At 36.8% G+C, this 14,091-nt stretch overlaps 1 protein-coding gene across 7 annotated transcripts in view; it reads left to right on the top strand.

The window, feature by feature from the left end:
• The window catches only part of MAP3K7 (mitogen-activated protein kinase kinase kinase 7), a 49,950-nt gene extending 36,315 nt beyond the window's left edge, over positions 1 to 13,635 (top strand). For 6 of the 7 annotated variants that reach the window (XM_052672814.1, XM_052672803.1, XM_052672793.1 and 3 more), the window contains 5 exons: positions 4,134 to 4,242; positions 6,086 to 6,172; positions 7,016 to 7,077; positions 7,611 to 7,726; positions 10,560 to 13,635. In XM_052672814.1, the coding sequence (XP_052528774.1) occupies positions 4,134 to 4,242; positions 6,086 to 6,172; positions 7,016 to 7,077; positions 7,611 to 7,726; positions 10,560 to 10,740 (555 nt within the window). In that variant the 3' untranslated portion in view covers positions 10,741 to 13,635. The remainder of the gene's footprint in view (positions 1 to 4,133; positions 4,243 to 6,085; positions 6,173 to 7,015; positions 7,078 to 7,610; positions 7,727 to 10,559) is intronic. The other variant, XM_052672823.1, reaches the window with a different exon arrangement.
• Positions 13,636 to 14,091: the final 456 nt, after the last annotated feature.

Below are 14,091 nucleotides of genomic sequence, written 5' to 3'. Positions count from 1 at the left end.
CATCCATTTATCGCGATGGCCTACTCATTTTTCCATGCAATTATTTTTTTCACTGAGCTGATCATTTTAAGACCTCATTGAACATTGAACTGTGATGTCTGTGGCTGTCCATTAACTACTGTTCTTTCCTAAGCTTTGTAGCGCAGAAATAGATGTGCACTGAACTGCAGCCACAATAAAACTTAGAAAGGCTTGATGGAGCACAAAAATCCTGCTGCTTAAACTGGATAGTCTCCTTGGAAAAAATTGGTAATTTGTACAAATAGATTTGGAACACATTTGGTGTAATTGCTAAAGAACTGCAGATTGCAATTAGATAGACAGTGAGGTACCCGTGCCCCCACTTATGTTTTTATTGGGTAGATCATTCTATACAGTGCCATGATGATATCAGAAATACTTCTTAAACTTTTTTTTTTTAACAGTTCTTGCTGAATCTTAGTATTTCTCAGTTTACTTTGAGGTCGGAAAAAAAAATAATGCATATATGGTATTGAACAGTTGAGAAGTAAGGATTGAGCGTACAGACCCACACGTGCACAAGTCGAGTATGAGAATCTGTGGGAGCTGATACTGTACAGATGAATCATTCTGTCCATGAGACTGTGCAGTTGGTCACAGATGCACATTTTTATTTTCTCCTATTTTGTAGGGTGATAAAATCCACAGGAGATGAGGAGAGAGGGCCAGTGCCACTGACTTCTTTAAGTCTGGTTTCCTGCTTAAATTAAACTTGAAAAAAATTGTGCAGTTCCTAGAGGGAGAATTATACCTCAGAGCAAGCGAGATTATCAAGACTGTAAAACTTTGAGAAACTGAGAAACTAAAAAACTAGTGTGACTGTAGCCACCTGACAAAGATACAATCATAGAATCTCACATTGGAAGGGACCCTCAATGGTCACTGAGTCCAACTTCCGACTCTTCACAGCACCACTCAAAACTCAAACCCTATATCTGAGAGCATTGTCCAAACATTTTTTGAGCTCTGGCAGCTTGGGGCCCTGATCACTGCCCTGCGCAGCCTTTTCCAAGGCCTGACCACGATCTGATGAAGAAACTTTTCCTGGTATCAACTTGACGCCCTGACACAACTCCATGCCGTTCCCTCGGGCCCTGTTGCTGTCATCAGAGAGCAGAGCACAACAATACCCCTCCAGTCCCTGTGAGGAGCTGCAAACCACCCTCAGCCTGCTCTGCTCTGGGCTGGACAAACTAGGGGACCTCACCTGCTCCTCATATGTCTTCTCCTATAGGTCCTTCACCACCTTTGTAGCACTCCTTAGGACACTTTCTAATAATTTTGTGTCTTTTTTGTACTGTGTCAACCAAAGCTGCACATAGTGCTCAAGGTGAGGCTGTACCAGTGCAGTGTAGAGCAGGGCAATCATGCAATCAAAGAATGGTTTGAGTTGGAAGGGACCTTAAGATCATCTAGTTCCAACCCTACTGCTATAGGCAATGACGCTTCCCTTGAGACCAGGTTGCTCACAGCCCCATTCAGCTTGGCCTTGAATGAGAGTGGGGGCATTCACAGCCTCTCTGGGCAACCTGTTCCAGTGTCTCACCACCCTCACAGTAAAGAATTTCTCCCTAATATCTAGTCTAAATCTATCCTCCTTTTCAGTTTAAAGCCATTCCCCTCGTCCTGTTGCTACATGCCATTATGAAAAGTCCCTCTCCAACTTTCCTGTAGGTCCCCCTTCAGGATGCCCTTCCCTCAACTAGCTAGCAATGCCATGCTTGCTGCATCCCAAGATATGTTGGCCTAGTATAAGGGTAACCCTCCAAAAGTCTGGCATACTTGGCATACTGTGATGTCTGGAGGAGGCAAGGATGAAAGGAGATCCATGAAGGAGTAACAGGAACTGTCTGCTGAAAAACAGCCATTGGCTTACCTTTAGAGAGGCTGGTGTCAGGGAAGGTAGCTGCAGTCTAGTGTTATGCCAGGAAAGCTGAAACATCTTACTCAGCACACTCAAACACTGTAATCTAAGGTGTTCAGATTTGGGAACTTCTTATGGGTTTTTGTGATGCTTTTTGAATACACTTCAGATAAAAATCCTTTACTCCAATCTCTAGTATCTCACAGATCTAAACAATCTGGTACAGCATGCAGTGCAGTATAGCATAGCTTGTAATTTAGCTTGCAAGTGTACTTTTCAGGTCCCCTTTGCTACAACCTAAATACCGAACACATTTCACTTACGCTTCACTACAAAAGATTGTTCTATCTTCTTGTGTGTGTTTATCATTCATATCTGAGCACATTACCAGTAGACACCAAGCTTTCTAATGTCAGCAAATACTTCAACAGAAAAGCTTTTTCAAAATTTCTAATGCAGTCATCCTGATAGTATCATCCCATTGGATTATTTCTACAATAGTTTCTGGCTACTAACATAAAACATTAAATGGTTAATAACAATGAAACTACTCTTCATGTTGCTTATCATGTGTCTGTCAAAGGAGGAATGCACAACTAATGCATAAATTTCCATCCCCATTTGCCAATTCCTTCATTTTTAATTGAGTTTCACATCATTCTATGAATTTATTTCCCTTGATATGATACAGCAGAAAACAATCAGATATGAGTTTCCTCAGCATCTGAAGACTGAAATAATTTGAAGAAAATTAGGTAGCTTAAGCAAATACTTAAGGGCATTACAGATAATTTCATTTTTTTTAACAACTATTTCTACTGAAGCTGCATACCTTGCAAACATTTTTCCATTGCATAAGCAAGCAAAACCAAAGTGTTCAGGGTTGGCACAGGGACAGCGTTAACTGCTGCAATATAAGTTTTGCATTTGAAACAATTTTTAAAGCTCTGAGAAGGTAATAATTGAGCCATGTTTCTGACTTCCCTGTTTTACCCAGTGGACTTAAATTATTGTTCTTTTAAAGATGTTTCATTTTAGAAAGTATGGGCATTTACTGTTATAGGTCTCATGTGTGCTGTTTAATAGCATGTTTTGCTAGGCTCTTAAACTGGAGCAATTACCAGAGAAACATATTGTAAGGCAGTTGAAATAATGGGTATTTCACTGTAGAATCTTGCTACTCTTCGGAGTGTAGCTTGACTGACTGAAATCCTGGCTTTTAAAAATTAATTTAAGATATGATACTAGGAAATTGGAGTCATAAAGAACTGCAGCTTCCAGGTAATGTGCATTTCAGTGCTCCTTTTGAAATACAGGGACAGCTAGTTAATCATTTTGTTAACAGTGTGCTGTATTGAAAATAATTGTCTTTTAATAGCATTTTTTCATTTGAAAGAAGCGTTTTCCTGCAAAAGATGGTGGGGTCTGTACTTTTAAGTACTACACTGTGTTTATTTTGTGTCAGTGAGAAGATATATGAAATACAATAGTATGTATAGTAAATTGGAATTCTGAAAGAGAAGCTAGGTAGAGTAATGATATCAGTGTTAGTTTCTGTGTTTTGGTAAACAGAAGGTTTTAAATAGTCAAGCTTTCTACTAATACAGAATTTTGCTTTGGTTTTTAATTTGCTTTGAAAGAGAGAATTTCCTCAATTTCTAATTTAGTTTAATCAATTGTTTAAATGGATTGCTTTGATTAAAAACTTTTTCATGCTTTCTGAGGATTAATTATTTAAGTTCCAAGTTAACACAGGAATCACAATAAAAACTGTAGATTAATACTTTGCAGTGAAGTGCAATTACTGAAGTTCATTCCTTTATTTGAACGTAGTTGATGCTTAATCAATGAATGCAGAAATAAAACTTTATTCTTTCTTTATTTTATAGAGCTGATGGAATTCACCAAACAGCGTTGTGAAAACTAGTCTGTGTAGTATAGTGCTTTTATATAAAGATTTTTAGTGCATTGTTCAACAGTCCTCTTTGCTATGCTGAGTAGCAAAATTACATCCTTTTCTTTTTGTATGGTAAAGATGAAGAAGAAATTATGATTAAATTCATGCAATACATGTAAGGTATATGAAGCTGTCTGGAAAGCTTTCAGGGTAAAAGATTTGCAAGAGGTCAGGAGGAATATGTATTAAGGTTTCTTCACATTGATTTTTTATTTTAATACCATTTTGTAAAATAAATGTTTTGAAAAATCATCTTTTGACTTTCCTTGTCACTTTGTTTTATCATTTCAGGAGAGTAGAAACAGCAGTAGATCATCTAGTCCTAGTGTGAGAATGATCACTACCTCGGGACCAACCTCTGAAAAGCCAACCCGTAATCCATGGACACCTGATGATGCAGGTAGTTCATTAGTGAAACATTTTAGAAGAGAAATGATTATGGCATAGGGTATGTGCCTACGTATAGAATTAGGCAGTGAAAGTGACAGTCCATTTTAATGTTGCATAGGTTAAATCATTTTATTGTTGCTTTGTTTCGGACATCAGATATGAAAACTTTTTATAAAGATATTGTTAAATTACATAAGCTTGTAGGAATTGTGCTTGTTACAAAGTATTGTACATATGCAGCGATGTGACTATTTAACAAAGGTCTTTGAGCACCAGTTTTGGTTATAATGTTATTGTGGAGTGAGGGGAATGGACATCTTGCAGCGTTTTAGTGTTGTGCATTTGTATTATGAATGCACAGATAAAGCTTTCATTGCTCTGACTTCTGGAAAGAAATGCTACTTAGGTGAGTACCAGCTGGAATACATTAATTTTATATTTTTTTAAATCTATGTGTTGAAATTTTGCTCATGCACAATGTGAACATAAAATGTACTGTTCTTAAATGAACTAATCTAAGTAATCTACTGTAGCATCACTGTTCTTTTGTTATGAAAGGTGATTAAGACTATACAAAATAGCTGAATTTGATCTTAAAGATAATAATGCATGCCATCACAAAAAGAACCAATATTAGACTACGTGGAAATGATAGATCCCCACAAATTCCTTTCTAGGATACACATAAGATTTACATTTTCATTACTGGAACATACCTGTTGAATCTTAGGCTTAAAGTCAAGACGATTCTATGATTCTTGATTCTGTGATTTCGTAGTGCTTTAAATTCTGAAGCCTTTCACTTGTGATCTGTTTCATCTTTGGCTGATCAGATTCTGTCATTCTTTTCCTGTAACCAACTGCAAAATGGAAATTCACACATGGACTGATTTTGTGCCAGCATACATATATATGCGTACTCGTATTTTACCAAATATAAGGTGATTCTGAATGTAAGATGTGTACTTCTTTCCCCTGTTTTAGTAGGAGGAGAGTAGCATACTCTTGTACTTTGCCTCTTTGCTTTCTTCTTTCTGTCCATTATCACTTTGCCTAATCACACACTATGCCTAGTAGCATATAAATCACAAAGCCCTTGCTTTCCACCATAGCCCACCCTGTGCCTTCCTTTGTGCTTCCAAGTTGCTTTGGACAGTGAGCATTTACAGGAATTGCTGTTTGACATGGAAGCAGTCTCTTACCATTAGTTTAATAGACAGTTTTCTGGGAACCAAAAGTTGCTTATCTTATGCCAGCACAGAGACAGTTTGTCCTAAATGTTTGGCCATAAATGCAACACACAGCTGGAGCTGAAGTTAGGTCTATTACTTGGTGACTTTCTTGCTCACAGAAATCACTCACCTTATACTCAGGTAAATACAGAATGTACCGTGTGTATTTTTTCACATTAGGTTTACCAGTCCATAAACAAAGGTTTACATTTTTAAACAGATAAATCAGTTTTCTGTGAAAGTGAGTGCGTTATTAAGTAAATGAGGCAAAGTGATAAAATCAGGACACAGCCAAATCTGATCAACCACAGGAAAAGTTACAGCTCTGTGACACATGACCAGCAGCTCAGGAATGTAATCTGAAGTTTTTTGCATGCATTGATGTATTTGAAGCATTGCAATAACTCCCTTGCTGTAGCAGTATTCCATATATGGCAGTAGTCAAATGCAGGGAAGGCCTTTAATATTGTTCTTATTTAAGACACTGTGGTGATTAAGTCTCTGATTTTTGTTTTGTTTTGTTATTTTCATTTATTTTTACCACCTTCTAGTTTCCTTACAAGCATAGACTTAACCACTTTTTCTCCATTCCCACCCTCTTATTTCTGTTTCCTTTTGAAGCTGCTCTTGGAGATAGCGTAGTCTTTGAGGGCAACACCTTAGTTTCTCTACCACGACTACTCTGTGGCAGGTGCTTTTGGGGTATGGGTAAGCAGCCCCTTTTTTTTCCCCACCTACCCTCCTCCATATAATTCTCTAGTAGCAATAATGCAGCTGTAAAATCAGTAGTTTCTCAATGTGTCTTTACTCCTATGTCTCTTAAAGCTTAACGGTAACTTTGTGCTCCCCAAATTCTGGGCTTCCAAAAGATGCAACCTTTAAGAATTGAGAACCATGTTAAATATAGAATGAAAGAACTAGAGAAAGTCAGAGCAAATGCAGTGTAAGAAGAGAGCAGCCAGACCCACGAGATAGGCTGATTATTGGGTTCCTTGCTGTCCACAAAGTGTTTCTACAGAGCAAAGGAGATGGATGCCCTAGAGCATGTTGTAAGGAAGATACAAACTCCTCACCAGGAGTTGTTTTCAATACTGAGCAGGAGGTTGTGCTTTTTTTTTATTTTGGCAGAGTTGGTTTGCACAGCTTCTAATTTTAAAATCATTAGATGCATGGCTGGCTGGCTGATCCTTCATAAACAAGAATGAAATGGCAGTTTTTTTTGTAAGCAGAGAACATGATGAAAAACTGTGCAAAATAGTATTTTTAAAGTCTGTATGCTGATAAATGACTTCTAGAAACGGAGGATGATCACATTAATCTTTATTTCTTCTTGATTAGATAGACCATAATTTTGACGTTCTTAACTTTATCAGAAAAAAAAAAAAAATCACCTGCCTTGGGATTGGAACACTGCTATTTCCTGCTATTTCCATTTGCTTTTTCATCTTCAGATTGTGTATTGTGAAATGATGTAGTGTTATGGTTTTTGTCCTATAAAAATAGAGCTCCATTTAAAAATGCATTAAAATCTTATTGTTATTATTGTTACAGAGACCAATGGGTCAGATAACTCCATCCCAATGGCATATCTTACATTAGATCATCAGTTACAGGTAACAAATATATGCTTTGTTCTAATGTATGAATTTGAGACTGCAAAATATAGTGCCACGTATTTACCTGTGCTTCTATTCTGTCTAACTTTTGACCAAGGCTAAAAAAAAATGTATTATGTAATCTGAGATTGGTTGACTCAGATTTGATCAAGCTATTAAAAACAGCCTCTGGGAAACATGATCCGTAAAACCAAATGTAATCTGAGTGACTGTCAAAATAAGACATTCCTTGCTTGAGTTTTACTGAATCAAATTGTTGCATTCACTGTATTTGTTATGTGTGTGATTAAAAACTACTTTGATTTTTGTTCCTTTTGATGAAGAGACTGTCAGATTAATAACTGCAGGTTGGAGGTTTGAGTCAACTTTGACATCAGTGCAGTAAAATTTTCCAGTGCATGGTTTAACACTTATTTTTAAAAGCTTACTGTTTTTTAAAAGATGTTATAAATACTCTGTGGAGACGTTCTAACATGCTGTACACTGACATATCAGTTCATTAGTTTTTAACATGTCTGATTTATTTTCAGCCTCTAGCACCATGCCCGAACTCCAAAGAATCTATGGCTGTGTTTGAACAGCACTGCAAAATGGCACAAGAGTATATGAAAGTTCAGACAGAAATTGCATTGCTGTTGCAGAGGAAGTAAGTGATCTGTAACTGCTATTTCAGGCTTTACAAAATAAAATTTCATAGACCATGATCATTTTTCAGGCCTAATCTCTTAGAAGTACTGAACTACTCTCCACAGGTGAGATATTCGGAGAGGTAACTAAAGTTTTAATCAGTATCAAGGCTTTTCTTCTGGACAAGTCCACTTTAAAGTTTATGGGACATCAATCTATGTACCACAGTAGTTATGTTGTTTGCATCATTGCAAATAAAAGATCTGGACTGTTGAGGAACCTTGGAATTTTATTTCACTCTGTCCAGTAAAAGACCTTCAGTGGCCTTTTAGAATTTTAGATAACAGCTCAGTGTTACTTATTTGTTAGTTTTTATGTTATATCCAGCATTTGTCAATCAGTATTACCAAGTCAAATTTCATGTTTTTCTAGTAGGGGTTTAGGACCTAATACATGAAAGCCATAATGTACTTTCTTACGATGTACATGTATACGTGAAGAAACTGCTTGCATGTACAGTTGGATTGGAGCCAAAGTTATTGCTGACTTAGAATGTCCATTTGAAATGCAGTTATGTTTTGCTTCTCATCATTTCTCTTTCCTGGTGCTGGGGGGCAGTTCTTAGAGGTCATAAATACTTAATAAACCAAGTAACCAGCTTGCTACCCACAAGGGTCTAAGCCATGGCAGACAAAGTGTTGTGTAAGTGGAGCTTGCCTTGGTGTTTGTGGAATTGCTGAAGAACAAAAAAATGTGCATTCACTTCTGACTTAGCATCTTGAGAACATTTTTTTTTTCCAAGTACTGTTAGAATGTACATAGTTCATGAAGAAATGTTGAATCTGCAGTGAAGATCTTAATTTTGTTTTTATTTCCATTGTCCCTCAGGACTGATTGGCAATATAAAAATGGGCTTCTGTTTCAAAACTACTTCCTACCTTTTGATTTCTCCTTTTTCCTTTTTTCCCCATACTGTCTGTATAGAGATTTCTCCCCAGTTGTTTTTTCTTAATCAGAACATAATTGCTCTTAGGTATGAAACAAAAAATAGTGCTGTGATTGATGTATTTAATGTTGTTTGAGATAATAATTATTCTATAAAGGTTGAACTAATAAATTTTTTTTAACTGTAATTACAAAGCACATGGCAACAATTAATTAAGAACATGAACTTTCTCCTCTACTATTTTGTTGCTAGATTACTATTGGCAGCTTGCCTGCTTGTCACCTCATAAACAAATAGTAAAACAAACTGCATTCTATTTAACTACATCCATTTTGTAGGATAATTTTAGCAAGTTTATCAGTGCATTTGTTCCTCTAAAATTGTTGCTTAAAAAACGTATTGTATCCTTAATGCATTAATTAAGTGAAATCACAGCTACACAAATAATCTGCCTGATATTTTGCTTTCCATTACTTTAAAATGTACAGTTCAAAGTACAAAACAGCATTTCAGTGCAAAGTTGCCAGTTGCTGTGGTTTTTTTCCGAAGATCAAAAAAAAAAACCCCAAACTTTAGCATGAATGATGTTATAAGGGCATGTAAAGCACAGAATACTGTTCTTACAGCTTTAAACTTTCGTGATGAAATCTTAACTGAATCATTCAGGTAATTCCAAATGTGGCTTTGTTTCAGTGCTGTCTGTAAATAATTAGGATGCTGGGGAAAGAAACAAGTCACAACGTTATGTTTTGTGGAAAACTGCATTACAGAAATTAACAGATACAATTACAGAGAATTTGTTCCTCTAACAGTAGCTGCTAAAAAACATTTTAGATGTTTATTGCATAAATTAGCTCTAGTAACAATTGTAAAAATATTCTGCCTGATTCTGCTTTCCACAGCTTTAGGAAGGTCAATTGCAAATAGAAAACAGCAAAACAGCATTTCACTAAAAACTGATCTAAATTATTTTGGTTTTGCCTCTTACTGCATTGTTAAATGTGCATATACATAAGCAAAATTAGTATTAAATTTATGAATTTCTCTGTGGATTCTTACACGTTCTACACCTGAAAGCTATTATTAAAAGGACAAGAGAAGAGATTGAGGCTGGTTTCCAGCTGTTTTAATGTTTGAATGTGGATTTAATTTGGAAAAGAATTTCTCCCCAAACTATTGTAAAGAATAAGATTTTCGTCAACTTAATTTTTTGCACAAAATGTCAACAGCCATAAATTTAATCAAACAAGTATTTGAAACGTATGAGTTCATCTTGAGGGACACTGTTGAGGGCAACTAAGATGATCAGGGGGCTGGAGCACCTCCCCTATGAGGACAGGCTGAGGGAGTTGGGCTTGTTCAGCCTGGAGAAGAGAAGGCTGCGGGGTGACCTCATTGCAGCCTATCAATACCTGAAGGGAACCTACACCCAGGAGGGGAGTAAACTCTTCAGAAGGGCTGACAACAGCAGGACTAGGGGAAATGGATCCAAGTTGAAGGAGGAAAGATTTAGGTTGGATGTTAGGGGGAAGTTCTTCACAAGGAGAGTGGTTAGGCCCTGGAACGGGCTGCCCAGGGAGGTTGTGGATGCCCCGTCCTTGGACGTGTTCAAGGCCAGGTTGGACGGGGTCCTGGGCAACCTGATCTGAATGTGTACGTTTGGTGGCCCTGCTAGGCAGGGGGGTTGGAACTACATGATCCTTGAGGTCCCTTCCAACCTGGGTGATTCTGTGATTCTGTGATTCTGTTTACTGGGCATGGGGATGAGTTAATGGCTGGACTTGATGATCTGAGAGGTCTTCTCCAAACTTAATGATTCCTTGACTCTGTGATGCATTTCTACTCAAATGGACGTAGATTATAATTGATGGGTTTGTTGTTGTTTTTTTTCTCCTTTTTACTTCAGGCAAGAATTAATAGCAGAACTGGACCAGGATGAAAAAGACCAGCAAAATACATCCCGTCTGGTACAAGAACATAAAAAGCTGTTAGATGAAAATAAAAGTCTCTCAACTTATTATCAGCAATGCAAAAAACAGTTAGAGGTCATCAGAAATCAGCAACAGAAACGGCCAGGCACATCATGATTTCCTGGGACCTTTCGAATGAAAAAAAAAAAATATGCACAGAAAAGACTGATTTTTTTTTTTAATTGTTATTATTATCCCTTATTATGACAACTCATGAGTGTTAGCTTCTCGGTGTGATCTGTATTTGTCTGCTACACTTAACATCATTTAATTTTTCCTTTTCCTACGGTGGACATCTGATTCAACAGGTTAATGAGATAAGGTGAGAAAACAGTGACTTGAATTAACCAACAGCCCACAGTATAAAGCAAGAACAGTGGCTGTATGCATGCTCCTTGTGTGAAGGCTAGCCTAACAAGTGTTAAAGTGGCTGCTAAATTGTAAGATCTTGGTTTTAGTGTTTGGTGTTACCTCGATAAGAGCAAAACAAAAACTTTCCTGTTTAAGAATGGCTTTGTTCCAGTGTCTCATCTCAAACAAATTTATCATTATTATTTTCAGGACGTAAACATGCATCAAGCTGCAGAGGTGATGTTGGCTGACCAGAGTAATTCATGATGCATTAGTGATGCCTTCTATCTGTAGTCGTAGTATATTTTTTCCACCTGCAAAATGGTAGTCAGACTGATGCCAGCATCCTTGGTTCAGTGCTTGATAGCCCTGCATTTTGACTAATATATTTGTTGTAATCTTGCATTCATAAAATATTTGAAGTAAAACACTGTATTTTCTTTACTTTCTTGGGGGGAATTACATGCAGTTTCATGTAGTTTCTGGGCAGCAGTTATGAAAGTGATTCACTGAGTAAAATTGATCCCTTGTTTAGAAGAAACAAAAATGTACAAAAACATGTTTTAAGCCTTTAAAGCTTTTTTTCTCTGAAGCTTTCTGAAAATGAAATTCAGAAAGCAAATGAACGCAATTTTAAATTCTCCCTTCATACCACTTCACGTGAATTTTTTTTTTCTTTACAACTTACTTGCTGAACAGCACTTGCCATAAATGCAAATAAGTTTGTTCTGGACAGGAAGAAAAAAGCTCGGGGAAATGAATTTATTTCAAGTAGCAAATTATGAAATGCAATTGAGTATGAAAACTGCGGAAACTGTTAAGAAAATGAGGGAAAAGGCTTAGATCTCCATCAGGAATCTCAGTTACTCCACTCATTTGAGCATAGCTCAAAGGATGTCCATCTCAGAATGCCTGCTGCTGCCTTTGTGAGTGAAGAATTGCATTTAATGTACTCAAGCAGGATAGATAATTATCAGTGTCATTATTTATCATTATTACATGGGAGAAAACAACTACAACTACTTGTTTACATTGCACATTTGTTATTTGGTCTATGAGTTAACTTTTAGCTGGTACAGAAATTAGGTATAGAAATAGAAATTAGTCCTCACATGAGCTCTTGGCACACTCAGGTGTTGGCAGGGCTTTAACAACATTATTTGGCAGAGGGAAAATAAAAATTTGAAATTTAGCTGCTGAGCCCTCAAAATATGAGAGGTAATAGGAACTTTGGTTTATGTTTATTTCAAATTAATAATTATTTTATGGGAACCCATGGGCAGAAATTAGAAAAACATTAGTGGTAGAAATATCACAGCATTTTCTATTCCCCTTCCTGCATACCTGATAATAAGCGTCAATACTCTTCTGCTTATTTGTGAACAACAAAAATGACCAACAGTTTACTGAACAGTGTCACTCTGTCTTGAAAATAAATCTGCTGTTGGCAAATTTTTAGGAATAAGAAACATGTCCCACTTTTACTTAAATAAGGGAAGGGCAATCGTTCCCAAAACCTTAGCAGATAATTTGATTAGTTAGATGAAACTGATATTGGGATCAACTTAAGGGCACACATATTTATAGTAAAATGTAATTGGTGGAGAAAATAACTGTAGTATTAGGAATAGCACAAGTTATCCAAAGCACTGCTGTTCACATACATCTGTCCATCTACCAAAATGGACTCACTCCGTGCTCAACAGCTTGCTTAACATGTGCTTAAGCATCAAGTAGAGCACATAAATACTAATGCTAGACTTGAGATGCATGGTAGTTAATTACACATACAAAATCATTTCTCTGAACAGTTTTTACCTGGTTGCCTCATCGTAAAACAGATTTGCTTAAAATACTGTCTACAAAAAGTCAATTCACGGCAAAATTTGAATAATGAAAAGTGAAAACAGTGCTTCATGGTACGTAATACAAAAGTCAGTTCTAACAGTAGCTCTTGACTTTTCGGAGTTTACATTAAAAAGAATCTCAGATCGTAAAACAAGTGCTGTGCTCCATTCAACAGCTGGGTTATAGCGCTGTTCTTGTAACATACAAGGGCAACTTGGAGTTTGGCCTTTGGCTTTCAAACTGTCTCTTTCTTAAATGCACCTTTTTTTTTTTTTTCTTTTTTTCTTTTTTTTTAATTATTTGCCTATATTTTTCAGTGAAGTGTTCTGTGTGGCAAAATTTGTGTTAAAAAAAAGAAGAAAAAAAAACCACCCCAAAAAAACAGTAAAACGTACCAATTTGGGCTATGAAGAGTTCAATAGCTTAACTTTCTAGTGACTATTTCCATAAGGCTCTTGTTTTAAAGTTGTTTACAAATGTACTTTTCTCCTTCTGTTAAACTATCTGGAGTGTTCAGGAGGTTTTTCATGTACTCTTTTGTCCAGTTAAAGCCGTTCTTCTGGTAATGGAGGTGACACATCTAGTTTTGTCTGGGCAGGGCCTTCTAGGAAAGATAACAGGCTCTGCTTTTTGTTCAAGTATGTGTTCTGTAAGATACTGTGTAACTGAAAGTATGCTTCTGTACACTGTGCAGTTCTACCAAAAAATGCTTTTTTTTTTAGGCTTGTTTGTTTTGTTTTGTTTTTTTTCTGATGAGAAGCTGAAGATTGTAATTCAAAACTTGTATATAAAATGGTGAATGATTTCATATGATTCAGGAATGAGCAGTGTGGCTTTCTGCTACAGGGTTTTAATACTTTACTAGGAATCTCATTAATAAAAGCTGTGCGACTTCCACAAACAGATAATAATGCTCTTGCCAGGGCGTCCTTGATCTCTGCTGGAATCCCACACTGGGTGGGGGATGATCATCACACAGTTGTTCCCGCCACCGAAAGAAAATTCTTCTGTTATTAGCTCTTCCCTTCCTGTGTGCAGAAGTGGGGCGTGGGATGAATATTCCTGGTCATAGCTGACTATGGAGATATTTTAAGAATGCCACATCTTTCATACTGGTTCTGTGAAAAGATGAGTGCTCTTCTTGTGTTGTTCTTACAGATTCCTTTTCCTAGAACTTTTCTGTCCTATTTCTAATGGATATGAGTGTCTGAGTGCTTACTTTGATGTATCGCACGTGGATGCAACCTTTAACTGTCTCCTTGCCTTTGA

The sequence above is a fragment of the Tympanuchus pallidicinctus genome, unplaced genomic scaffold (assembly GCF_026119805.1).
Source record: "Tympanuchus pallidicinctus isolate F22 unplaced genomic scaffold, pur_lepc_1.0 scaffold1, whole genome shotgun sequence".
In the NCBI taxonomy this organism is placed as follows: Eukaryota; Metazoa; Chordata; class Aves; order Galliformes; family Phasianidae; genus Tympanuchus; species Tympanuchus pallidicinctus.
This window is presented reverse-complemented; position numbering and strand designations above follow the sequence as displayed.